The sequence below is a fragment of the Pleuronectes platessa genome, chromosome 15 (assembly GCF_947347685.1).
Source record: "Pleuronectes platessa chromosome 15, fPlePla1.1, whole genome shotgun sequence".
Lineage (NCBI taxonomy): Eukaryota > Metazoa > Chordata > Actinopteri > Pleuronectiformes > Pleuronectidae > Pleuronectes > Pleuronectes platessa.
The window spans coordinates 554,881-582,693 of record NC_070640.1 but is presented as its reverse complement, the minus strand read 5'-3'; the positions used below and the strand labels follow the sequence as shown (position 1 = coordinate 582,693).

The following is a 27,813-nucleotide window of genomic DNA, read 5'->3' as shown; positions in this document are numbered from 1 at the left end:
GGGGGGGGGGGGGGGGGGCACTTAAAACAGGTAAATCTGAGGAAGGCTGCTGTTTTAAATGATCCTTGTGGTATTTTGACCAAAAAATGTTACAGACATTTCATTAAGACCCCAAGGAGCCATATCAACTGTGGTGAAATGGGCATAATATGTCCCCTTTAAATCTTCCTTGGTTTCTGCCGGTATTATGGAGCATGAAACCGGAAATGTGACTCCAGAAAGGATGTAGTTAGCAGACCAATCACAGCCTTGCTGGCTGCGTGAGGCTTACGTAGCATTGTCGTACAGTTACAAAAATTTGAACGCAAGCATGCAAGGAGCTCTTGCGTGTCCCTTGCGTGTCCCTGAAAACGCAGAAGCATGCACCGGCCTTAAGAGCTAATCGACCTTTATTAAATGAACCAGAGAATTGTTTGCTTCCTTTATGAAATCCTTTGTCAGTAGTGATATTTACATGGTTTGTCCTTGTTGGTATCTCCATCTACTTTCTTTGGCCCTGATCCTGATTCAACTATCTACCAATCCCTTAACTCTATTTACCTAAATGTTGATGAAGGATAAGCTTTCTACGTTCAGTACAAATTATTTTTTAGTTCGTTCCAAGTAGTGGAACCACTTTAATGCTAATAATCTTAAATTGTTAATCTGATTTATGTTGTTGTCTGGGATCGAGCAGGTCGTCCATGAATCAGAACGTTTTATCATAATTATTATAATAATAATACATTTTATTTGTAGAGTGCTTCAAGAAAGTCAAATACACTTTACACAGAGTTCAGTAGAGAATCTAAAGTGTCTGCTCATTAAGGGACAAGTTTCCTCAGCTCACAGGTTGTAATGTTGTTTGTCAGCTGTAAACACTCAGGGGTGTCACACAGAGAAATCCCTTATAGACCTTTCCCCAGATATCTCATTTAGACACATTAAATATTCAAAACCTCATTCTTTCAGTAACTATTGACATGATTAATGATTCCTCTGGGTGATCATCAGAGGGGATCGAAGTTGAACAAGCACAAACAAAGTCTTCAGCAAACAGAGAAAACTTAACTTCAGTCTTCAAGGTCTGAATCCAAAACTTGTAAATTTGAGACGTTAAAAGTTTCATTAAATTATAAAGAATGAAAGGGTTTTTCTAAGTTTAAAGTTTGGTTGCAACAGAGAGGATCACCTGAGCGTTTCCTCCCTGGTGCATGAGGTGAAAAATACTTCACACAGCCGTGGTTCACTGAGGGGGACTCATGTAGAAAGAACACTACAGGAGTCAAACAGGAAAAGACTGATTTCATTTAGGAACTATTTCATCGATGGAACTATCAGGTTTAATGATGTCATCAACGTGTTTTAAAATTCTGTTTGGATCGAATGTGACACTGTTGTTTTCATACTGGATGCCGGGCGACTGAAAAGTATTATTTCTGTTGTATTTGAATTTACCTGAAGGAAGTTCGATGACATCATTTCTCTGATGGCAGTTCCATCACAGGTCATTAAGCCGTTTTAGGGGTTGAGTATCTTGCCAAAGGGCACTTCGGCAGGCCGATGGGGAAGACTGAGGATCGGACCATCGAACCTCTGGTTGGAGGACGACCGCTCTACCCCCTCAGCCACAGCCGCACCACAGTTACACACTGAGCAGCTGACATTGTCGGTTACTGAAATCATTGGCATCGCAATGATACGATATCCCATTAAAATGGCCGATGACGTTTTCTATTGGGAGCAGGTACAGGGAAATTAAAATGGGACCAGGAATCGAACCTCTCTCTGTCTGAGAGACTCTAAGGGCAGCTCCAGATCTGCCCACTCTCCGATAAAGCTGCTCGGACAGAGGCTCGATGCTTCTCTAGCTGAGCTACGAGGCTGAGGAAGGGGATGCTAGCAGGAGAAGCTAACTGACTGTAGCTCAGTGGTGAGACCTGATGCTCGATCATCTCAGCAGTCAAGTGTTGGAATGTAATCTGGATTGTATATAATCATCAAGTTAAGGCAAGGTATGCTATGCTATGCTATGCTATGCTATGCTATGCTATGCTATGCTATGCTATGAATCGACCCAAAGGCTCCTTGTATGTGTGACTTGTTCCAGAAGGCACCCCTGGTGATGCCTGAGTTTAGGTTTATATCATCTGTGGAATAACTTTGACCTGACAGCCAGGAGGACTCAGCCAATGAGAGGCGCTCATAGCTGAACACACGGGTTTGGACACTCTTAACTTTATACACACCAGTGAGTGTCTGAAGATACGTGGCGCGTTGTGGTTTGTGAGTCTGATGTGTTGATCCAGATGCTTCTCACGTTTGGAAGCTGTCCTGTAGTCCATCTTTATTTGAAGTCATTGGCACAGAGACCTTGAGGACTGACTGGATGTCCATGTCTTTGTGATCTAAAGGGACATGCTCATTGTGAATTGAATGCCCTCTTCCATCATTCACCAGAGAGATAGACTTTCCTCTAAGACATCACATGACCATGATGCTGGAGAACAGTGCAGAGATGATGCAGAAGGTGTCAGCCAGCTGCTGGTGTCACGTGATGTGAGGGTTCATATACAGTGTGAGGACAGAAGGACGCTGCAGACAAGCTCTGCTCACATGGAAACCAGAGGAGCCTCCACCAGGCGTCTCCGCTGACAGCCCCTCGGTACTGTTGTGGGAATACGAGCGAGAAGAAATCTGTGTTACTGCTTCATTGATTAACAGGTTCATGTCTGTGATGCTGGAGTAAAATGTTGAGTGCAAATCTCTCTCTGACCAATGTCACAGCTGGAGACCAGTATCAGAGTTTACTGGAGAGACTTCTGTTCTCCACTGTGACCTCTGTGCCCTGCTGCATCTTCCTCTTCATTAATGTCACCATGTTGTTCACCCTGAGGAGCAAAGCAGTGTTTTGTGATTCCTCTCGTTACATCCTCCTGTTCAACCTCCTGCTGGCCGACACCATACAGATGACACTGAGTCAGTCAATGTATATAATCGCTGTCTGTAGAACACGGCTGTTGTATCCTGTGTGTGGTCTTCTGGTCATGCTCACTAAGCTCACAAACGAAGTCTCCCCTCTCACTCTGGTGGTGATGTCTCTGGAGAGATATGTAGCTGTGTGCCACCCGCTGCGACACACTACCATCATCACCTCCTCAAACACAGCACTGGCCATCATGGTGGTTTGGGCCATTAGTTCACTGAACGTCCTCGTCCGGGTTGTGTTGCTGTTAGATTTCCCGTTTGAAGACCTGGACACTCTGCTGATGAAAGACTTTTGCTCGGACATTGCTATGTTACTCAGGCCCGTGTCTGATGATTATGACAGAGCTTACACTTGTTTTGTGTTTGTATCAGCGGCTGCAGTGATCACGTCCACCTACATCGGTGTGATGGTGGCAGCCAGGTCAGCAGTCTACAGAAAATTGCGGGATGACCCGCAATTTTCTCTTATTAAACTCACAAAACAGAAGTTGTAATACTTGGCCCCAAACACCTTGATACATTATCTAATGATATAGCTGCGCTAGACGACATTGCCCTTGCTTCCAATGAAACATCCGGAACTTGGGAGTGATCTTCGATCCTGATTTATCCTTTAATAGTCACATAAAACAAATTTCTAGAACTGCCTTTTTCCACTTGTGTAATATCTCAAAAATCAGACATGTCCTTTCACAAAAAGATGCAGAAAAACTAGTCCACGCCTTTGTTACATCGAGACTGGACTATTGTAGTTCATTATTATCAGGATCCAGCAGTAAGTCGTTAAAGACTCTACAGCTTGTCCAAAATGCTGCAGCACGTGTCCTGAAGACAACCAGGACCAGAGACCACATGTCTCCTGTGTTACCATCGCTACACTGGCTTCCAGTTAAATCTAGAATAGCATTTAAAATTCTCCTCCTCACCTTCAAGGCCCTTAATAATATAGCGCCTTTTTACCTTAAAGAGCTGTTAGTACCTTATAAACCCGCTAGAGCACTCCGCTCCCAGAATTCAAGCCTACTTGTCGTCCCTAAAGTCTCTAAAAGTAGAGGAGGAGCCCGAGCTTTCAGCCATCAAGCCCCTCGGCTGTGGAATAATCTACCACTTTCAGTTCGGGAGGCAGTCACCATCTGTTCGTTTAAGAGTAGGCTCAAAACCTTCCTTTTTGATAAAGCTTATAGTTAGAGCTAATTAGTACGCCAGAACGTTACTTGTTCTATTTTATGACACATGACACACGGAGCTTCTCTTTCCAGCTTCTCCTTCCTGTTCTCCATCCCTATCCCCCTTCCCCGGAATCCCTTTGCTTTATCACCCGCAGATCCAGGGCCTCTGTGGCCGCACCATGGATTGCGGTTTGTGGATCGTGCACCGGGGGTCGCGGTGGTGGATCCATTGTGGCGGATTCTGAGTCATGTGGGCTGATCGTGGTGCTGGTGGCGGACCCTGTGTCGCGTGTCATTGGGCACGGGCGGTGGACCAGGACCGCGGTGGTGGCTCGTGATGGGTCCTGGTGGTCGGCGGTGGACGGTGACTGAGGACTGGAGTGGCGTCTGGTCTGGATGGTGGATCGTGGTCTGGATGGTTGCTGAGCATGGACTGTGCTTGCAGCGGGACTGCTTGGCATGTCATGTTGGGGTTGTCCTTCAGGATGTCTACCCTCATCAAATGCTGCTAGAGACTTTGATTATTGATGATGTTCTCCTGCACGTGGCATCTATTGCACATCTGTCCGTCCTGGGAGAGGGATCCCTCACATGTGGCTCTCTCTGAGGTTTCTACATATTTTTACCTGTTAAAAGGGTTTTTAGTAGTTTTTCCTTACTCTTGTTGAGGGTTAAGGACAGAGGATGTCACACCCTGTTACAGCCCTATGGGCTATACAAATCAAATTTGATTGATTGATTGATTGAAAACTTCAGCTCGTAAAGCTCGTAACACGCTGCTGCTGCATCTGGTGCAGCTGGGCCTCAGCCTCTCCTCCACCGTCTACAACCCAATCCTCACAGCTGTTTCTAGAAGTGTAAAAAGATTAGTATTTGTGCGCCTGCAAAATGTTTTTTATGTTTGCATTTTTATTTTCCCCAGATGTCTGAGTTCTCTCATTTATGGCATCAGAGATCAGACCATCAGACCTGCTCTCATGTTGTATCTCTGCTGTCGACTGAAAGTCCTTCGGACCAACACGAAGGTCTCAGCCTCGTAAAGTGGCCTTATTCACTGTTTTGCTGTGTTTTAGCATCTGATAGAAAGAAACTGACTAAAACAAGCTTGTACTTTATTTCATGTCTCACCACAGCTCCACCAACAAACCCCTTGTTGTAACACCTCGTGCTGTTTGACTGTAATATGTACGTTTGAATGGACAACATTCACAACAGACTCTGGGCATCCACACAAATGTTAATATAATGTCATGTATTTTGTTACTTAATACAATGTAGTATATTCAGCTAATGGATCTTTCTAGCGTAGTTATGAACCACAATGACGTGTTCATATTCTAAGGAGTCTTGATTCTTATGGTCAGACCTTTAAAAACAATTCCAGATGTGTTGAACCGCTTATGGAATGGTAAGAAAAGGGAGGTTCTTCAACAGGTCCTTAAATCTTAAGGTACGACACATTCCCAAATTTTGTCAGAGACTCTATGGGTGACGTCATTTTATCTCTAAACTCCCCTATAAGAGTCCTTGTCTTGCAGAGACAAGGCAGACTTTCACTATTGGCTTGTCATGTCTCCAGGTATACCATGGTGGCCGTCTGACCTGTGAAACTTCTGTGTAATAAACTCTGTTATATTGCAAGTTCTGGGTCCGCGGTTTCCTTCCTCAAACATCGACTTTGACAAGACTCTGCTGCTTGAAAGACACACCAAATTGGCGTCACGAACTTGGACGAGCTATGGCTGCTACACTCCAACAAGCTTCACACGCCGAGCATTTCTCATTTTGACTGGACGCTGGTCGTTCATTGTGGCTGTTGTGTGTCTGCTGTGTATCCACACCGTTAAAAAAACTGTTATTGGGAATGTGTCTTGTGTTGATGTTTGAAGTGAAGCTCCATTCTAAATTAGATTTTGTTGCATATTGCTTGATGGGGGATAAGAGATATTAAGGTGAAGAAAAGTACTAAAGGTACAGTAAATAATTTAATATAGCTTAATTGTAATGATAAGGTGATTAAATGACATTGTGCAAGTTTGAGAAAATAGGCCCTCAATTTCTTAACGGTAAGACCTGTGTGTATTAATCACTGCATTACAGTTTGCTAGGCAAAGTCAGGAATTGATTTAAAGACTCATCGTATGCCCAACAGTTGATATGATTCCTTTGGATCTTAATGAAATGTCTGTTACATACTTTTGTCAAAATACCACAAGGATCATTTAAAACAGCAGCTTTTTACCCTGTCTAAAACAGCCCTCCTCAGATTGACCTGTTTTGAGTGACCCGCTCCCCTATCGCTCCCCTATCCCTCCTCAGCATGACTGTGGGGCTGTGGAGCTGCTGCAGTGGCGCTGGTGTCCCTGCACTGGCTGACTATGCTACACCAGGGAAGCTGTGGTGGAACGGTGCGATGCGGGGACGTCCCAGGCAGTGGTGGATCTGCTGATGCGTTGACATAGCAGCTGGGATCAGCTTACGTCGCCGCCTTGGACAGCCAGTATCCCACGTGTCACCGCCGCTCCCCACGTGTTAACTCGCTGATTACCTTGAGCTCTCAGTGAGCGGCCCAGCGTTAGCTCGCTGCTGCTACCCCTCAGACATCCAAGTGGCCGCATAAACATGCCGATTGTCGAGGCGGAGACCCCCGGGACACTTAACGCTTTCCGCAGGATCCAATCTTCACCCTAATGCACAGTGTCGGCAGTGTCAGCCCGGGCTCCGTCTGCGCCGTCTCCCCGGGGAGAGGTCAGAGCGCGTTAGCTCACGAGCTAACGCGTTCTTCATTGAAGCTATAATTTTTAAACTACTACATCTTCTGATAAAGATGTACATTAATTAAATACATGCATTAGATATGTGTGTATACACATTTAAAATATGCGCTACTGTACTTTCAAGCCCCGATGAGAGACCAGTTAGCAGCTGAGAGCTAGTTCGATTTGACGGTTCTCAACGTCTCAGTCCGGTTTTTGTTACGCCCTCACTCCCGGAACCCCTCACACAGACCCGGGTCTGTCCGGGTTCCCCTCCGCGGGGACTGACGGTCCGTGTGCGGACATGAAGCCGAGCGGGCAGTGGAGGCTTACATGTCACCGTCAATTACCTAAACAAAACAACAGCTTTTCTAGTTGCAGACACTCACTGCGACACGAGACACGCGCTGTCAATATATATATATATATATATGTTTATCAAATTTATGTCCTAAATGCTTTTCTGTGCCTCAGTCACATTGTATTCCATTAAAGTTCTTTCAGAAATGACAACAAATTTTGTATTTGTCAGGACCCACACTTTTTCATGTCCTCTTACACATAGAAGAAGTTATTATAGTGTAACGGACTGGGTTTATGTTTATGTTTGGTTTTGATGTTTGTTCAGTAGAACACTGTGTTGAAGGAGCGTTCTGATATCCTGAGGATCAGTGAAGGGGTCGGGGTGGGACATGTGACTGTTTGGACCAATAGGGTTGGGTTGTTTGGGGATGTCAGGTTCTCATTGGCTGGGTTTTGTTGGGGATCGGGGGCCAATGAGGAAGTGAAGAGTTGTTGGGGGTGAAGTGACGCAGTAAGAATTTGTAGTTGACGTGTTTGTGTGAACTATAATAAAAGTTCCGAAACAAAGAAGAAGTTCCGTGTTGTCGTAAGCGGGGACGCTACAATATGTTATGTTAAAAAATGGGAAGCTAGAGGTCGATGATGTTATAGAAGTTGTTGATGATGAAGGAATCTCAGCGGACCCTGTTCTTGTTTGTATAATATGTTTATAAACAGAAGAATCACAGGCCAGACAGGCACCATGGTATACCCGGAGAAATCACACAGGCCAAATAGTGAAATCTGACTCGCAGGGGTCGAGCACACAATATTTAGGGAGGTTTGTTCCGCCCATGACTTGAGGTAACATGCCGTCCCACATGGGGCCTTCTGCCTAAAGAAGGTTTTTGTACCTGAAGATGAAAACACATTGGTCAAGAACATTCCTTCTACACCCATCCATTAGCCGGTCAGAGGTCATTCCCTAAGTCAAGGGTCCTTCCAAAAAGGTAGAGAACTTCTAGAACATCTGGAGGACTCTCTGAGAATGTCTGAGAGTCCAGAAGGCAGGCATCATAAATGTAAGCCTGTCATTATGTTTTAAACACATGTCAAAATGTTTTACTCTACCAAATATACGACATTAACTTACTAGAACAAAGCTGTTTGGAACTCAGCAACTTCCATGTGAACCAAGAGTTGGGATCACATTGTTTGAGCGTGTTTACACGGACGCCTCCAAGCCTCTCTCTTCATTCAAGTTGTGACTGTTCCATGTCGGACTCAGCAGCTTGCATCATGAGATCCTCCGTGGAGCCAGTTCTCTGTCTCAGACCCGGCAGAGACCTCAAGGGGACAGTTATCGTATTATTACGATGTAATATTCCCACAGCGTCTTCAGTTGTGTACAGTCCTGTTTATGACCACTTACAGCGTGGTCACGTGTCAGAGTCATGTGAACTCCTGTGCAGCTGATATACAGACGGTGGGAACATGTTCCCTCAGCAGAGCTGCTCACACTCAGACACACACTGACCTGCTAATGATCTGCAAAGGGAAATGTGAATGCTTTTGGGTTTTTGATGCAACTCGACGAGCCTCTTTGTGTTTTTTCAACTGTTCTCAGAATACAGGGGACAGATGAAGAGATTTATTGTGCTGTTGTTTTCCAGCTGCATCAACCGGCTCTAGCTCTTCATGTGGTTAGTGCTTCTTTGAGATGTCAGGTACAGCTCAAACCAACATTACTACTTCTTCTCGAGTGGCGTTTCGGGAGCGAGTGATACTAGGCACTGTGACCTCTGTGCCCTGCTGCATCTTCCTCTTCATTAATGTCACCATGTTGTTCACCCTGAGGAGCAAAGCAGTGTTTCGTGATTCCTCTCGTTACATCCTCTTGTTCAACCTCCTGCTGGCCGACACCATACAGATGACACTGAGTCAGTTATTGTACATTTTGTCTGTCTGTAACGAATGGCTGATGTATCCTGTGTGTGGTCTTCTGGTCATGCTCTCTGTTATCACAAATGAAATCTCCCCTCTCACTCTGGTGGTGATGTCTCTGGAGAGATATGTGGCTGTTTGCCACCCACTGCGACACACCTCCATCGTCACCTCCTCAAACACAGCACTGGCCATCATGGTGGTTTGGGCCATTAGTTCACTGAACGTCCTCGTCCACATTGTGTTGCTGTTAGATTTCCCGTTTGAAGACCTGGACACTCTGTTAATGAAAGACTTTTGTGGAACCCTTGTCATGTTTCTTGGGTCGATGTCTGAAGATTATGACAGAGCTTTCGTTTCTTTTGTGTTTGTATCAGCGGCTGCAGTGATCACGTCCACCTACATCGGTGTGATGGTGGCAGCCAAGTCAGCGTCTACAGACAAAGCTTCAGCTCGTAAAGCTCGTAACACGCTGCTGCTGCATCTGGCGCAGCTGGGCCTCAGCCTCTTATCAACTATACACAACTCTGTCGTTGGATCCATTGCAAGGGTTGTGACAAGGCCAGTACTTATAATCATCCTGAATACTTTATATGTGCTCGTCATCATGCTCCCCAGATGTCTGAGTTCTCTCATCTATGGGCTCAGAGATAAGACCATCAGACCTTTGCTCTTCTACCATCTGTGCTGTGGACTGAAACTCAAACCTCGGGTCTCACCCTGACACATGTATTCACTTGTTAAACTCATGCTGCTTGTCAAATGCCAACATTTCCAGCATTTGACTTTAATGTAAAGTTCAGGCCGAAAGTCTGAGCTTCATCAGTTTGTCTCTTTTTATTTAGTGAATAGAATCCTGTCAAAATTATGATTGTTTCAATCAGACCAGTCTACAGCGACCTGTCATTGAAAGGTGTTAATGGAAGTGGATGTCTTGAACATTGAGGGGAGATGAAGGTTAAAGATGTCATCTGTCTGTTTCCCACCAGAGTCAGGACGGAACCTTTGAGATGATATCGGCGTCAGGTTGGTTCAGACCCGCTGGCTGGGCTGCTGGATGTTTTGCCTGTAATTGGGGGAATCATCAGGCTCAGGTTTCTCTCTGGCTCAGTCGGGTTCAGACAGAAAATGGACCCGAGCTGATCACAGGCTTCAGATGGTACAGAGAATGAGAATAAGTGTGCACCAGACTGAATACGAGTAGGAAAGGACGAGTGAAGGAGGAAAAAAGCTGAATGAGGATGAAGGGAGGTGGGGTGTGATGAGAGAGGAAGAAGAATGGAGAGAGGGGAGAAAAAAGGCTGAGTCAGACGGATGTATTGTGGAGGTGTGGTTCAGATATGACCCTGATCCTATGTTAACTAGTTCACTTCATTATTCAAAAGGATAGATTTCAAGTTGCATCATCCTGGTCTAATGTGCGGCTGAAGCTTCTGTCTTCTTCCGTTCCTCCAGAAACGTTTCAGATTGTCTTTAAAGAAAGGTTCTGTGCTGTATCACCACAACATGAAATAAAATGATTCATATCACCTTTGTGTTGGTCTTCATGGAGTCACATGTTTTCAGTGCATTTAAAATTGAGTTGTTAAATCTGGATTATTTTCATGTTCAGACCCGAGCATTGACCCCCCCCCCCCCCCCCCCCCCCCAATGCTCGGGTCTGAACATCTCCGGTGCATGCCAGAACAGGATGCACCGGATCCGGCCCTAGATAGTTCCAGGAGCAAAATCCTTTAATACACTTGTTTTCAGTTTTGATGAAAAGCAAAATTTCAAAGTAAAATGTTAACATTATTGATTATTGAATGATGAGAACCGAGAATGTCCCATTCCTCTGCCACGGCCCGACAGACTCCTTTTAAAACCACATTTACATTCACTAGCTAAATTGTATTCAGATCTGCACCAGATTACACAAACATAAATATCATCGCCATAAATATGAATTGTTCTCAGAGAAATCTGTGAAAATGTTGAACTCTTTTCTCACTTTGTTAAGGAAAGTAAGAAACAATCGTTGATGTGGACTCAAAGTTTACCAAGTACCCTGTGCCGTGCCCCACTCCGGGCTTTTTATGTAATCCTGTTTTTGAACATTTGATGTATCATCATCTCCATAATATCAACACAATGACATGTAGTGACCACAGGAGGGCGCCGATACCAACGTTTTGTCTCAGTGTTGTCTTTAGCTCGTTGACGATGAAAAGTCCACCCTGCAGAAAGACGCTATGCCAACCTCACTGGACTGGTGGCTGAGCAGAGGACAGATAAGGACATGAGACACAAACTTATGTGATTTCAGACGTGAGAAGTGGCTAATTTAAATTTAAACATCATTTAAATAATAATCTCGCTTCCGATGGACCTGTCGGTGTTTGTTTACGGTTAGCAGCAGCCGCCTGACTGATCTCCCCCCGGACAGGGGAGCGTTGACAGTGCGCGTCTCGTGTCGCAGTGAGTGTCTTCAACTAGAAAAGCTGTTGTTTTGTTTCTGTAATTAACGGTGGCGTGTAAGCTAGTGGCGCTAGCCTCATAGCAATCAGTGCCCGGCTTGCCGGCCTGCGGCAGCGGACAGCTGGCTGCTCTGTGGCGGGTTGGTCCCCGTCTGTACCCGGGCGGCTCACCGCGAGGCTGGCGATGCTCCCGCTTCACACACCTGAGAGACGGACACGTCTCACCGGCTCAGGGTTCCCCACGTCTGCAGGGTATGTCTCATTTTCATCATTGATCATTATCGATCTGTGACAAATCTCCAGCCTGTGTGTCCCCAGTGTGTGTCCCGCTACGGTTTAAAGCTGCAGCACTTTCTGGAATGGCTGCTTGTGAACGTTTTTACAGCAGTATTGCATGTGGAACCCTACCCGGTAAGGATCGGACTGGGAGGTGGGGGGAGAGATCCCATTTCGGGTCCGGAGTGGAGGAACAATGCTCTCGGAGTCGTAGCTTGTGTGTGTGTGTGTGTGTTTCGCCACGGTAGACTCAGCACCTATTAATAGAAAACAATGCACTCGGAGGCTAACCTGAGTCGAAGCTTCTGTGTGTGTCGCCTCGGTTGAAACAGCAGGTATAACTTAAAACAGCTGTTTGTGGAGCTTTGTTAGAAAATAGCACCGGAACGTGTTCCAGGACCCCCGGTCTCCGGCTGCATTGTACCCGTTATAAGGCGCTCGCTCAGCGGACAGCCTCTCCTGCGATGCCCGGCGGCGAAGCGGAGGTGGAGGAGGGGGGAGAGAGCTCAAAACAGGTCAATCTGAGGAGGGCTGTTTTAGACATGGTAATAAGGTGCTCTTTTAAATGATCCTTGTGGTATTTTGACCAAAACATGTTACAGACATTTCATTAAGACCCCAAGGAACCATATCAACTGTGGTGAAATGGGCATAATATGTCCCCTTTAATATTAGATCAAAACTTTAGTTGGTTAAAGTTCTCGCGGGTCACCACCCTTCAAGGGAAAAGATAGCCAATTTATTGATTAAGATCAGTGTCATTCAGATCTAGTTCAATTTTAAATCTCAATATTTTACCATTAAAGATTATATAATGAACAATGAAGGTTATGGAGTTCTTAACAGTGTAACGGTTTGCAAAATTCACTTATGCAATATTAATGACAGAACATTTGTGAAAGAAAACATTTATTATGAACATAATAAAATATAAAAGCACAAATTACCAAACAAACGTTCTAACTAACATTGATGTGTATGTGAGTTAGTGTGTATGTGTATTTAAATTAAGGGGGGGGGGCGTCTCAAAATGGTGGTTGACCAAGAGAGTAACACTTTCCTATGGGCTTTGAATATGCCCCCTAATATAGCAGCCCCCCCCCCCTTCCTCTGAAGTGAGGGAGGAGATGAGTAAGGTGAAAACAATGCGTGTCTGTATATATGTTAATCAGAGCATGCAAGAGTCAGAGAGACCTACAAAGGAAGCCTCTGAAGAGCCTATATAACATTAGCTGCTTCTACCAGGGCGACACACACACACAGAAGCTACGACTCGGGTTAGCCTCCGAGAGCATTCTTTCTCCACACCAGACCCAAAATGGGATCTCCCCCCTACTTTCCAGTCCGATGCTTCCCGGGTGGGCAGCCACATATCCCTGCAATACTGCTGCAAATACATGCACAAGCAACCATTCCAGAAAGTGCTGCAACTTTAAACACAAACTAGCAGCAAGCTAGCGTTAGCTCCCCATAAACAGCTGTTTTCTATTTATACCTGCTGCTTCTACCGGGGCGACACACACACACAGAAGCTAGCGTTAGCTCACTGCTGTTACCCGTAAACAAACACCGACAGGTCCCCGGAACAAACGCTCGTAACTTACCCCGACCGCAGGTTCTGCTTCTCAGCCAGACCTCCGCCTCTCAACCCGCTCCCTGGCTGGTTAGCGTCCCCCCTCGGCTAGCTTCCCAGCTAACACCCGCCGCCCCGAGCTGAGGAGGGGGCTGTGGCTCGTAACATACCCCGGTCTCCTCCTCTGCCAGATCTCCGCCTCCAGGAGGTCAGTCATGTAGACTGACTGTGACGTCAATTCTGGTCATAATCCCATTCGACGCACTCTAGCGTATAGTTTCTGACATAGAGGAACCACAACAAATCGCGTAAGTTGTTTTATTCCAGAGTTTTTGGGACGGTAGACATGCCAGATACCCAAATTAACGTGTAGAAGCAATACCAAAGTGGATTTTTCATAATATGTCCCATTTAAGGAATCAAAATTTAGGAATTACAAGAGGTGGTTTCAACTGGAAATATTATACTGGAGAGGGTTTTCCAATTGTCTCTTAAAAAAGTGTGTTTGAGATTGGTTGAAGGTATAAGGTTATACTATAAATGTAACACAAATGTTGATGATTTGATATGAGTGGCTGTACAAGAAACATGTAAGATTTGATGAGACTAATCTGAGAATTACAGCTGACAGTAAAAGAAAAAGTGAGGAGACAGAGGATTTCTTGGAATTCTCAGCACTGGAACAAGGTGAGTATACTTTTTAAGTATATTTGGGGTATAATAAGGCTTTTTTAAAAGGCTAATAGTAAAAGGAAAAAGGAAATAACCAAAAACAATTTGAAATAGACGTTTTTTAAGAAATAAGGAAATAATCAATTTTAAAAATAAATTAAGGAGCTTTTAAGGTCATTTTCCATTACAGTAGAACTTTATTCCCCGAAGTTTCGCATTTTACTAAAAAAATTAGAGTTTAAATTGATAAACAAGCTAGAGTTAAGAAGTAACTATTAAAACAAACCATTAGAGAGATGAATTCACCACAGATTTCTTCTCCTACGGTACAAGATATGGTACTGAAGTATGGTCATTATAGTGTTAAACAGTTTAGCGTGTGGGTGAGAGACCTTGATTTTCCTATCACAGGAATGATAAGTTTAAATCATTTGCAGCAACTTAAGATTAAATTGCTTGTGGAACAAGAACGAAGCAAACAGGATAAAGGAACAGGGAGAGATGTGGAGATATTTGTGCCAGACTGGAGAGCATTTGAATGTTGGTTGACTGAAGTGAATATCAGGGACAGAATACATGATGTGTTAACTGAAATAATCTAAAAGTCCCCAAATCTAGAATAGGTTCTGATCTGGATGCATCTCCACTGAGAGGGAGACCACTGCAGACAGAGCATGCGTCAGCTTCAACCGTCCCAATCCACACTTCCAGAAAAGGTAGGCAGGCTTTCAGCTTCCACCATTTCACATGTGGAAGATGTGCTCAGTTTACAGAGAAGCTGAAGATGGCACAGCCAACAGCTTGGAAAAGCCAAGCCTGTGGAAGAGGGAGACAAAGAGGACCAGGAAGAGCTGAAGCTTGTTTCATATGCGCTGAAGCAGGACATTGGGCGGGAAATTGTCCTGATAATCCACACAACAATTATGATGACAACAGACCCAAGCTCGTTTACAAGATTCAACTCATTGTGTGTGCGAGATAAGACTTCCACAGTGTGAGTGTCTCCACAAGAAAGGGTTTGGAGGGCTCGTCCCACGGGGGGGGGGGGGGGGGGGGGGGGGGCTCTGTGAGGAACACACACACACAGATGAGTGTTAGAAGATTAGCATCTTTGACGGGGAGCTGGGTTTTCGACTTTTTCCTTGTCATTTGTTGAGGACATTAGGAATTGGAACTTTGGATCTTCAGGATGGCTCTGAAACGAGATGTTCATCAGCATACGAAGTGTGGCAGAGTGAACATTTTGATAATATGGTGCATATCGTTTAAAATGTAAAAATTTTAATTAACGCACAGATTAACTTCCAGCGGGTCTTCGCAAACTGCTGTGTGCTGGCGTTTACGGAGACCTGGATGGATCCCATGGTGCCTGACTCCGCCGTTACTCCGGCCGGTTTTTCTATCTACCGGCAGGACAGAACCTCCGAGTTAGGTAAGAGCAGAGGTGGAGTGGTGTGCTTGTTGGTTAACTCTCGCTGGGGCTCGGATGTTGTTGTGCTTTCTACACGCTGTTCACCAGACCTGGAGTTGCTAGCGATAAAAGTGCGCCCTTTTTACCTTCCCCGTGAATTCAGCTCCGTCATCATCACAGCTGTTTACATTCCACCGCAGGCAGACAAAACGTGCGCGTTAGACGATCTGTGCGGAGTTATTAATGCACTAGAGGATGCTCACCCCGAGGCAGTCTCTATTGTTGTTGGTGACTTCAACAGGGCTAATATGAGGAAAGTTTTGCCTAAATATAATCAGCATATTAACTTTCCCACCCGGGGTGACCCGACTCTTGACCATTTTTACTCACAAATACGGAACAGCTACAAACCCCTCCCCCATCCCGCCTTGGGAAGTCGGATCACGCTTCCATCATGCTCATCCCAACCTACAGACAGCGCCTAAAACAGGAAAAAACGTTTTTTCGGGCAGTTCAACGCTGGAGTGCTGAATCCATTAGCACTCTCCAGGACTGCTTTGAAACAACACATTGGCAGATGTTCTGTGTTGCAGCTGATGGGGACATTAACGAGTACACAGATACTGTCTCTTCATATATCTCCAAATGCATAGATGATGTCGTCCCTAAAAGCCCTGGGTAAATGGTAATGTCCGTGCTAAGCTCAGAGCACGGTCCTCTGCCTATAACTCTGGTGAACGGAGGCCTTGAGGAAGTCCAGATGTGACCTGCGGAGGGCCATCAGAGATGGAAAAGAGACTACAGGGACAAGCTGGAATCCAACTACCTCAGCTCTGACCCCTGACGCTTGTGGGGTGGCCTGCAACACATCACTGGCTATAAAGGGAGAAGTAGCAGTGATGATCAGCATGCCGCCTCCCTACCTGATGACCTCAACATCTTCTACGCACGGTTTGAGGCAGCCAACACCCTTCCATCCGCGAGACTGGCCGAGGACCGAGACGATGACTGCACTCTGTCCCTGACCGGGGCTAACGTGAGGTGAGAGCTTCAAAGAGTGAACCCTCGGAAGTCATCTGGGCCCGATGGAGTTCCAGGCTGCGTCCTCAGGGGGTGCGCCGACCAGCTAGCAGAGGTCTTCACCTCCATATTCAACCTCTCCCTACATCTGTCAACAGTCCCCACCTGCTTCAAGCAGGCCACCATCATCCCCATACCTAAGAAATCATCCATCACCTGCTTAAATGACTACCGCCCTTTAGCACTGACCTCCAACATCATCAAGTGCTTCGAGCGGCTGGTCAAAACCCGAATCTGCTCGACCCTGTCGAGCACCCTTGACCCCTCCCAGTTTGCATACCGCCCCAACCGATCCACGGATGATGCCATCGCCCTGACAACGCACACCACCCTCTCCCACCTGGCAAGGGCCAACACATATGTGAGGATGCTGTTCGTGGACTACATCTCTGCGTTCAACATGATTGTGCCTGCCAAACTCGTCCCCAAGCTCAGGAGCCTGGGTCTTAAAACCCCCCTGTGTAACTGGATCTTGGACTTCCTGACGAGCAGACCTCAGGTGGTGAGAATGGGCAACCACACCTCCTCTTCACTGACCCTGAGTACCAGGGCCCCTCAGGGCTGCGTACTCAGCCCCCTCCTGTACTCCCTTTACACACACACAGTTCCAACATCATCCTGTAATTTGCAGACGACACCACCATCCGCGGTCTCATCTCCAACAACGACGACACCGCCTATAGAGATGAGGACAGAGGCTTGGAAACATGGTGCTAAGAGAACAACCTGTCTCTCAACGTCTGCAAGACCAAGGAGATGATCGTGGACTTCAGTAAGCTGCAGGGGGGGGGGTCAACATATCGTTGGAGCTGTATTGCAGAGAGTCTCCGAGTTCAAGATCCTCGGTGTGTTCATCACAGATGACCTGACCTGGTCCAACAAGCGGACTCTGTGGTCAAAACTGCACAAAAGCTCCTTTACTTCCTAAGGAGACTCATGAAGTTTGGCATGGCTGCAAAAACTTTAACAAACTTTTACAGGTGCACCATCGAGAGCATCCTGTCAGGCTGCATCACTGGAAGTTGTTGAAAGTTGAGTTAGCTTTAGAGCTAGCTCACTTTTATGATCAGATGGTTCTGTTCATTTTTTGTTCTGAAGACGTCATTTAACAGAAAAATAGAAAAAGAGTAGATACATCTATCATTTATATATTTCACATCTGCAGTTGTCAGTTTATTAGGAACACCTAGTTTAAACAAAGTGAGCACACATCCTCCTGCAGGAAGGCTCCATGAACCGGCTGTGGTTCAATGGGAAGTTACTGAACTCTGCAGCTCTGGTGATGGAACTTCACAAAACATTGAACCACAGCCGGTTCATCACTTCCCTGGATTCATTGCTATTTACAGCACGTTGTGTTGTGAGTTGTTTTCTTCATTTGCAGTTTGTTGAGCTCTCAACTAACATCAGTTGTTTATTCTTCTTTTACATGTACAAAAATAAACGTTATCTGTAGTAACTGAGGTACAAAGTACAAACAGTAGTAGCAAGTTAAGTCTAGTGCTCCAGTTAGTTCCATAACTTTATTTAGCTTATGTTTTTAGGCTTTGTTAGCTAATGTTAGACCCAGAGTAAAGGCCGGCGCATGGTTCTGCAGCTGTGGCTTTTGTCCCTGATCTTCCTCCACAGCTTCGTACACTCGTCGACCTGCGAACCGACGTTAGCCGAGATCTCCTTCCAGGAGTCACAGGCCATCTGCGTGTCCTTCCGTATTCCGTCAATGACGGGTTATACAGGTGGTCATACTTTCGGACCTCTTCTGTCAAACGCTCTTCTATTTGGTCCATATTTGTTTTTTTAAAGGGGAAATATTATGAAAAATCCACTTTTGTAGTGCTTCTACACGTTAATGTGGGTATCTGGCATGTCTACCGTCCCAAAAACTTGATCTGGTGGAGGAGGAGACCGGGTTACGTTACGAGCCACAGCACCCTCCTCAGCTCGAGGCGGCGGGTGTTAGCTGGGAAGCTAGCCAAGGGGGGACGCTAACCAGCCGGTGAGCGGGGATCTGGCCGAGAAGCAGAGCCTGCGGTCGGGGTAAGTCACGAGCCCAAGCCCCCTCCTCAGCTCGGGCTCGCTGGGTGATGTCGTCGGGATGCTGGCTCCATGTCTGCGGCTCGCTTCTGCTGGACCTGTCGGTGTTTGTTTACGGTTAGCAGCAGGGAGCTAACGCTAGCTTGCTGTATGTTTGTGTTTAAAGTTGCTTCAAATGGCTGCTTGTGCACGTTTTTACAGCAGTATTGCATGTGGCAGCCCAGCCGGGAAGCAGCGGAGATCTGGCCGAGAAGCAGAGCCTGCGGTCGGGGTAAGTCACGAACAAAAGCCCCCTCCTCAGCTCGGGCTCGTTAGGTGATGTTGGGCTGTGGCTCCATGTCTGCGGCTCGCTTCTGGTGGACCTGTCGGTGTTTGTTTACGGTTAGCAGCAGCCGCCTGACTGATCTCCCCACGGACAGGGGAGCGTTGATGGTGCGCGTCTCGTGTCGCAGTGTCTTCAACTAGAAAAGCTGTTGTTTTGTTTTGGTAATTGACGGTGACATGTAAGCTAGGTGGCGTTAGCCTCATAGCAATCAGTGCCCGGCTTGCCGGCCTGCGGCAGTGGCAGCCGGCTGCTCGGTGGCGGGTTGGATCCCGGCTGTACCCGGGCGGCTCACTGCGAGGCTGGCGATGCTCCCGCTGACTTCACACACCTGAGAGCCGGACACGTCTCACCGGCTCAGGGTTCCCCACGTCTGCAGGGTATGTCTCATTTTCATCATTGATCATTATCGATCTGTGACAAATCTCCAGCCTGTGTGTCCCCTATGTGTGTCCCGCTACGGTTAGCAGCAGGGAGCTAACGCTAGTTGGCTGTTAGTTTGTGTTTAAAGTTGCATCACTTTCTGGAATGGCTGCTTGTGAACGTTTTCACAGCAGTATTGCATGTGGAACCCCGGCCGGGAGGCTAACCCGAGTCGTTGCTTCTGTGTGTGTCGCCCGGTTGAAACAGCAGGTATAACTTAAAACAGCTGTTTGTGGAGCTTTGTTAGAAAATAGCACCGGAACGTGTTCCAGGACCCCCCCCCCCCCCCGGTCTCCGGCTGCAGCCGACAGCCTCTCCTGCGATGCCCGGGCGGCGAAGCGGAGGAGGAGGAGGGGGGGAGAGAGCTGCGCCTTATAACTTTTGTGGCCCGTACAGATTTGCTCCACGCACCCCGAGCTGCACGAACCGGTGCCGGTCACCAGCAGCTCGTTGCCGCCTCCATCGCTCGCTATAAAATAGACTCATACCCGGGGTTTTAAGTGCATTTCGCCTAAAAAGTTGCAGCAGTGTTAGCCTCCAACGCTGTAGCCCCTCCACGATCCCTTTGTCTGTGTGTGTGTGTGTGTGTGTGTGTGTGTGACTGTGTGTATGTTCCTCGAAGAAAACTATTCCATGTTCGGTATGTTGCAGGAGGTCGGGATATCCGAGTTACCCTGAACGCAGCACAGCGATGTTGTTAGCAGCCCGGAGCTAAGCCTCCGCTATTTGCTCGGCTTCATGTCCGCACACGGACCGTCAGTCCACGCGGAGGGGAACCCGGACAGACCCGGGTCTGGGTGAGGGGTTCCGGGAGTGAGGGCGTGACAACAACCGGACTGAGACGTCGAGAACCGTCAAATCGACCAGCTAACTCTCAGCGGCTAGCTGGTCTCTCATCGGGGCTTGAGAGTACAGTAGCGCATATTTTAAGTGTAGATATGTGTGTATACACACATGTACACACGTGTATACACACATATCTAATGCATGTATTTAAATAATGTACATCTTTATCAGAATGTGTAGTACTTTGAAAATTGTAGCTTCAATGAAGAAACACAACAAACGGATACAGAAATATATGTGTAGGACAGTGACTTAAAATGATTTTAACAACCTTAAATATGCTAAGGGGAGATTTAAGATGTGTGTGCGTGTGTGTCTGTGTGTCTGTGTGTGTGTGTGTGTCTGTGTGTGTGTGTGTGTGTGTCGGGGGCGGGGCGGTGAAATGGGGGGTGGGTTGTTGGTGAGAGGGGGCAGGGCGGTGAGAGGGGGGGGGGGCGGGGCACTTAAAACAGGTAAATCTGAGGAAGGCTGTTTTAGGCTGTTTTAGGTAATAAGGTGCTGTTTTAAATGATCCTTGTGGTATTTTGACCAAAAAATGTTACAGACATTTCATTAAGACCCCAAGGAACCATATCAACTGTGGTGAAATGGGCATAATATGTCCCCTTTAAATCTTCCTTGGTTTCTGCCGGTATTATGGAGCATGAAACCGGAAATGTGACTCCAGAAAGGATGTATTTAGCAGACCAATCACAGCCTTGTTGGCTGCGTGAGGCTTACGTAGCATTGTCGTACAGTTACAAAAAATTTTAACGCAAGCATGCAAGGAGCTCTTGCGTGTCCCTTGCGTGTCCCTGAAAACGCAGAAGCATGCACCGGCCTTAAGAGCTAATCGACCTTTATTAAATGAACCAGAGAATTGTTTGCTTCCTTTATGAAATCCTTTGTCAGTAGTGATATTTACATGGTTTGTCCTTGTTGGTATCTCCATCTACTTTCTTTGGCCCTGATCCTGATTCAACTATCTACCAATCCCTTAACTCTATTTACCTAAATGTTGATGAAGGATAAGCTTTCTACGTACAGTACAAATTATTTTCCATTAGTTTGTTCCAAGTAGTGGAACCACTTTAATGCTAATAATCTTAAATTGTTAATCTGATTTATGTTGTTGTCTGGGATCGAGCAGGTCGGAACGTTTTATCATAATTATTATAATAATAATACATTTTATTTGTAGAGTGCTTCAAGAAAATCAAATACACTTTACACAGAGTTCAGTAGAGAATCTAAAGTGTCTGCTCATTAAGGGACAAGTTTCCTCAGCTCACAGGTTGTAATGTTGTTTGTCAGCTGTAAACACTCAGGGGTGTCACACAGAGAAATCCCTTATAGACCTTTCCCAAGATATCTCATTTAGACACATTAAATATTCAAAACCTCATTCTTTCAGTAACTATTGACATGATTAATGATTCCTCTGGGTGATCATCAGAGGGGATCGAAGTTGAACAACCACAAACAAAGTCTTCAGCAAACAGAGAAAACTTAACTTCAGTCTTCAACGTCTGAATCCAAAACTTGTAAATTTGAGACGTTAAAAGTTTCATTAACTTATAAAGAATGAAAGTGTTTTTCTAAGTTTAAAGTTTGGTTGCAACAGAGAGGATCACCTGAGCGTTTCCTCCCTGGTGCATGAGGTGAAAAATACTTCACACAGCCGTGGTTCACTGAGGGGGGGCTCATGTAGAAAGAACACTACAGGAGTCAAACAGGAAAAGACTGATTTCATTTAGGAACTATTTCATCGATGGAACTATCAGGTTTAATGATGTCATCAACGTGATTTAAAATTCTGTTTGGATCGAATGTGACACTGTTGTTTTCATACTGGATGCCGGGCGACTGAAAAGTATTATTTCTGTTGTATTTGAATTTACCTGAAGGAAGTTCAATGACATCATTTCTCTGATGGCAGTTCCATCACAGGTCATTAAGCCGTTTTAGGGGTTGAGTATCTTGCCAAAGGGCACTTCGGCAGGCCGATGGGGAAGACTGAGGACAACTTCTGGTTGGATGACGACCGCTCTACCCCCTCAGACACAGCCGCACCACAGTTACACACTGAGCAGCTGACATTGTCGGTTACTGAAATCATCGGCATCGCAATGATACGATATATCCCATTAAAATGGCCGATGACGTTTTCTATTGGGATCAGGTACAGGGAAATTAAAATGGGACCAGGAATCGAACCTCTCTCTGTCTGAGAGACTCTAAGGGCAGCTCCAGATCTGCCCACTCTCCGATAAAGCTGCTCGGACAGAGGCTCGATGCTTCTCTAGCTGAGCTACGAGGCTGAGGAAGGGGATGCTAGCAGGAGAAGCTAACTGACTGTAGCTCAGTGGTGAGACCTGATGCTCGATCATCTCAGCAGTCAAGTGTTGGAATGTAATGTGGATTGTATATAATCATCAAGTTAAGGCAAGGTATGCTATGCTATGCTATGAATCGACCCAAAGGCTCCTTGTATGTGTGACTTGTTCCAGAAGGCACCCCTGGTGATGCCTGAGTTTAGGTTTATATCATCTGTGGAATAACTTTGACCTGACAGCCAGGAGGACTCAGCCAATGAGAGGCGCTCATAGCTGAACACACGGGTTTGGACACTCTTAACTTTATACACACCAGTGAGTGTCTGAAGATACGTGGCGCGTTGTGGTTTGTGAGTCTGATGTGTTGATCCAGATGCTTCTCACGTTTGGAAGCTGTCCTGTAGTCCATCTTTATTTGAAGTCATTGGCACAGAGACCTTGAGGACTGACTGGATGTCCATGTCTTTGTGATCTAAAGGGACATGCTCATTGTGAATTGAATGCCCTCTTCCATCATTCACCAGAGAGATAGACTTTCCTCTAAGACATCACATGACCATGATGCTGGAGAACAGTGCAGAGATGATGCAGAAGGTGTCAGCCAGCTGCTGGTGTCACGTGATGTGAGGGTTCATATACAGTGTGAGGACAGAAGGACGCTGCAGACAAGCTCTGCTCACATGGAAACCAGAGGAGCCTCCACCAGGCGTCTCCGCTGACAGCCCCTCGGTACTGTTGTGGGAATACGAGCGAGAAGAAATCTGTGTTACTGCTTCATTGATTAACAGGTTCATGTCTGTGATGCTGGAGTAAAATGTTGAGTGCAAATCTCTCTCTGACCAATGTCACAGCTGGAGACCAGTATCAGAGTTTACTGGAGAGACTTCTGTTCTCCACTGTGACCTCTGTGCCCTGCTGCATCTTCCTCTTCATTAATGTCACCATGTTGTTCACCCTGAGGAGCAAAGCAGTGTTTTGTGATTCCTCTCGTTACATCCTCCTGTTCAACCTCCTGCTGGCCGACACCATACAGATGACACTGAGTCAGTCAATGTATATAATCGCTGTCTGTAGAACACGGCTGTTGTATCCTGTGTGTGGTCTTCTGGTCATGCTCACTAAGCTCACAAACGAAGTCTCCCCTCTCACTCTGGTGGTGATGTCTCTGGAGAGATATGTAGCTGTGTGCCACCCGCTGCGACACACTACCATCATCACCTCCACAAACACAGCACTGGCCATCATGGTGGTTTGGGCCATTAGTTCACTGAACGTCCTCGTCCGGGTTGTGTTGCTGTTAGATTTCCCGTTTGAAGACCTGGACACTCTGCTGATGAAAGACTTTTGCTCGGACATTGCTATGTTGATCGGGCTCGTGTCTGATGATTATGAAAGAGCTTTCGTTTCTTTTGTGTTTGTATCAGCGGCTGCAGTGATCACGTCCACCTACATCGGTGTGATGGTGGCAGCCAGGTCAGCGTCTACAGACAAAGCTTCAGCTCGTAAAGCTCGTAACACGCTGCTGCTGCATCTGGTGCAGCTGGGCCTCAGCCTCTCCTCCACCGTCTACAACCCAATCCTCACAGCTGTTTCTAGAAGTGTAGAAAGATTAGTATTTGTGCGCCTGCAAAATGTTTTTTATGTTTGCATTTTTATTTTCCCCAGATGTCTGAGTTCTCTAATCTATGGCATCAGAGATCAGACCATCAGACCTGCTCTCATGTTTTATCTCTGCTGTCGACTGAAAGTCCTTCGGACCAGCACCAAGGTCTCAGCCTCATGAAGTCGCCTTACTCACTGTTTGCTGTGTTTTAGCATCTGATAGAAAGAAACTGACTAAAACACACTTGTACTTTATTTCATGTCTCACCACAGCTCCACCAACAAACCCCTTGTTGTAACACCTCGCGCTGTTTGACTGTTTGACTGTAATATGTACGTTTGAATGGACAACATTCACAACAGACTCTGTGCATCCACACAAATGTTATTATAATGTCATGTATTTTATTACTTAATACAAACACCGTATAAATAAAACCAAATAGCCGCTGAGTTTGAGTGAGTTATGGTTTGTGATTGTCTCGTCCTCCAAAGAGAGTTGTTGTGGTAAATTACATGTGATATGTCCTGAAAACAGGTTAATATTATATTATATATATATATGTTTATCATATTTATGTTCTAAATGCTTTCTAAATATTAACTTTTAATTCTAATGATTTTGCAACTTTTTTTGCTTGAAATGCTCCGTAAATAGATATTATAATAATAATTCACAGCATAGTGTCACATGCTGTCCTTCTCTTATTTCTTTCACCGCTTATGAGGGTTTACTGGGGGGAAAATCCTAATGCAAAAATTATCAAATTCGATAGTTGAATGTCTTTAAATTTAAATTGATATAGATGCAGCATGAATTCAGAAAAATGCAGATATTATATTCAGATCACTGCGACAGTTTTCTGAAAGGTGCAGGTCTCCCAGGAGGGAACAAAGGAAACAGGGGAAAGGGAACAAACGTAAAATATTACAAAGTGAAATGAGTTTGTACAAAACAATAACAGTGACATGCCATTTCATCATAAATAATAATTATATTCATATTTATAATATTATTATTAATAATAATAATAATAGAAATAATAATAATAATAGTACTTTTTAATATTATTATTAACATTGTAATATTCCCACAGCATCTTCAGTTGTGTACAGTCCTGTTTATGACCACGTGGTCACGTGTCAGAGTCATGTGAACTCCTGTGCAGCTGATATACAGACGGTGGGAACATGTTCCCTCAGCAGAGCTGCTCACACTCAGACACACACTGACCTGCTAATGATCTGCACAGGGAAATGTGAATGCTTTTGGGTTTTTGATGCAACTCGACGAGCCTCTTTGTGTTTTTTCAACTGTTCTCAGAATACAGGGGACAGATGAAGAGATTTATTGTGCTGTTGTTTTCCAGCTGCATCAACCGGCTCTAGCTGTTTATGTGGTTGATGCTTCTTTGAGATGTCAGGTACAGCTCAAGCCAACATTACTATTTCTTCTCGTGTGGCGTTTCGGGAGAGAGTGATGATGGGCACTGTGACCTCTGTGCCCTGCTGCATCTTCCTCTTCATTAATGTCACCATGTTGTTCACCCTGAGGAGCAAAGCAGTGTTTCGTGATTCCTCTCGTTACATCCTCCTGTTCAACCTCCTGCTGGCCGACACCATACAGATGACACTGGGCCAGTTAATGTACATTTTGTCTGTCTGTAACGAACGGCTGATGTATCCTGTGTGTGGCCTTCTGGTCATGCTCACTATTTTCACAAATGAAGTCTCCCCTCTCACTCTGGTGGTGATGTCTCTGGAGAGATATGTGGCTGTTTGCCACCCACTGCGACACACCTCCATCGTCACCTCCTCAAACACAGCACTGGCCATCATGGTGGTTTGGGCCATTAGTTCACTGAACATTCTCGTCCACATTGTGTTGCTGTTAGATTTCCCGTTTGAAGACCTGGACACTCTGGTAATGAAAGACTTTTGTGGAGTCCGTGTCATGTTTCTTGGGTCGATGTCTGAAGATTATGACAGAGCTTTCGTTTCTTTTGTGTTTGTATCAGCGGCTGCAGTGATCACGTCCACCTACATCGGTGTGATGGTGGCAGCCAAGTCAGCGTCTACAGACAAAGCTTCAGCTCGTAAAGCTCGTAACACGCTGCTGCTGCATCTGGCGCAGCTGGGCCTCAGCCTCTTATCAACTATACACAACTCTGTCGTTGGATCCATTGCAAGGGTTGTGACAAGGCCAGTACTTATAATCATCCTGAATACTTTATATGTGCTCGTCATCATGCTCCCCAGATGTCTGAGTTCTCTCATCTATGGGCTCAGAGATAAGACCATCAGACCTTTGCTCTTCTACCATCTGTGCTGTGGACTGAAACTCAAACCTCGGGTCTCACCCTGACACATGTATTCACTTGTTAAACTCATGCTGCTTGTCAAATGCCAACATTTCCAGCATTTGACTTTAATGTAAAGTTCAGGCCGAAAGTCTGAGCTTCATCAGTTTGTCTCTTTTTATTTAGTGAATAGAATCCTGTCAAAATTATGATTGTTTCAATCAGACCAGGCTACAGCGACCTGTCATTGAAAGGTGTTAATGGAAGTGGATGTGTTGAACATTGAAGGAGGTGAAACATTTCAGATTGTCTTTAAAGAAAGGTTCTGTGCTGTATCACCACAACATGAAATAAAATGGTTTCATATCACCTTTGTGTTGGTCGTCATGGTGTCACATGTTTTCAGTCCATTTAAAATTGAGTTGTTCAATTTGGAATATTTTCATGTTCAGACCCGAGCATTGACCCCCCCGCCCCCCCCCCCCCTCCGTGACCTCCACGCTTATCAAATAAGTGTTTCATCCATAAACTGTTTATAAAAAGGTTTTATCCCTCTATGTCCATTCATTCTCCACCACTTACACTGTTCAGTGATTTCTTTCATTCTATTGGTCAAGATAATATTTAACTCATCTTAAGGTTGAGATTTTTGTGAATAAGATGCAGCTAAAGTAAATAAACTCAATCAGTCATAAGTCTAATGAATCAAAGCAAAAGCTTGTGTCCACAGTGAACGTGCACAGCCAAGGGGAACAGGATGCACCGGATCCGGCCCTGGATAGTTCCAGGAGCAAAATCCTTTAATACACTTGTTTTCAGTTTTGATGAAAAGCAAAATTTCAAAGTAAAATGTTAACATTATTGATAGGAATGATGAGAACCGAGAATGTCCCATTCCTCTGCCACGGCCCGACAGACTCCTTTTAAAACCACATTTAAATTCACTAGCTAAAGGTTTGTATTCAGATCTGCACCAGATTACACAAACATAAATATCATCGCCATAAATATGATTTGTTCTCAGAGAAATCTGTGAAAATGTTGAACTCTTTTCTCACTTTGTTAAGGAAAGTGAGAAACAATCCTTGATGTGGACTCAAAGTTTACCAAGTACCCTGTGCCGTGCCCCACTCCGGGCTTTTTATGTAATCCTGTTTTTAAACTTTTTATGTATCATCATCTCCGTAATAAAATACACGGAGTAAATTAATGAGCTTTTGACATTTTGAGAATTAGTTGTGAGAGAAGTGAGAAGAAAGAATTAGGCTCTATTACAGTTGGTACTTGTTAATTTTTTATGCACATACAGTCTTTTAGTTTAGTTTTTTTAACCTTGTTCGTGTTTTTTACTTTTAGATTTTGTTCCAAAATGAAGTACAATGTGA

The 27,813-nt window shown here is 45.4% G+C and overlaps 4 protein-coding genes across 4 annotated transcripts; all 4 read left to right on the top strand.

Annotated features, from left to right (window-relative positions):
• Nucleotides 1–2,729: 2,729 nt before the first annotated feature.
• Nucleotides 2,730–6,585, top strand: LOC128457286 (odorant receptor 131-2-like). Its single transcript, XM_053441920.1, has 3 exons — nt 2,730–3,408; nt 4,887–5,172; nt 6,456–6,585. The coding sequence occupies exons 1-3, from the start codon at nt 2,730–2,732 to the stop codon at nt 6,583–6,585; spliced, it is 1,095 nt and encodes a 364-aa protein (XP_053297895.1).
• A 2,309-nt stretch (nt 6,586–8,894) lies between these two features.
• Nucleotides 8,895–9,842, top strand: LOC128457257 (odorant receptor 131-2-like). The gene has a single exon (XM_053441885.1). The coding sequence runs from the start codon at nt 8,895–8,897 to the stop codon at nt 9,840–9,842; it is 948 nt and encodes a 315-aa protein (XP_053297860.1).
• A 13,498-nt stretch (nt 9,843–23,340) lies between these two features.
• Nucleotides 23,341–24,309, top strand: LOC128457285 (odorant receptor 131-2-like). The gene has a single exon (XM_053441919.1). It carries the CDS (start codon nt 23,341–23,343, stop codon nt 24,307–24,309), a length of 969 nt encoding a protein of 322 aa, XP_053297894.1.
• Nucleotides 24,310–25,545: 1,236 nt separating this feature from the next.
• LOC128457260 (odorant receptor 131-2-like) lies at nt 25,546–26,493 on the top strand. The gene has a single exon (XM_053441888.1). It carries the CDS (start codon nt 25,546–25,548, stop codon nt 26,491–26,493), a length of 948 nt encoding a protein of 315 aa, XP_053297863.1.
• Nucleotides 26,494–27,813: the final 1,320 nt, after the last annotated feature.

Excerpts from the sequence above, each read along its gene's own strand:
- LOC128457257 (XM_053441885.1), top strand. The coding sequence starts at position 8,895 with ATGTCAGGTACAGCTCAAACCAACATTACTACTTCTTCTCGAGTGGCG.
- LOC128457285 (XM_053441919.1), top strand. The coding sequence starts at position 23,341 with ATGTTGAGTGCAAATCTCTCTCTGACCAATGTCACAGCTGGAGACCAG.
- LOC128457286 (XM_053441920.1), top strand. The coding sequence starts at position 2,730 with ATGTTGAGTGCAAATCTCTCTCTGACCAATGTCACAGCTGGAGACCAG. Across the intron at positions 3,409-4,886 it reads GTCAGCAGTCTACAGAAAAT|CTTCAGCTCGTAAAGCTCGT; the intron begins TGCGGGATGACC and ends ATTGATTGAAAA. Across the intron at positions 5,173-6,455 it reads AACACGAAGGTCTCAGCCTC|CATGACTGTGGGGCTGTGGA; the intron begins GTAAAGTGGCCT and ends ATCCCTCCTCAG.
- LOC128457260 (XM_053441888.1), top strand. The coding sequence starts at position 25,546 with ATGTCAGGTACAGCTCAAGCCAACATTACTATTTCTTCTCGTGTGGCG.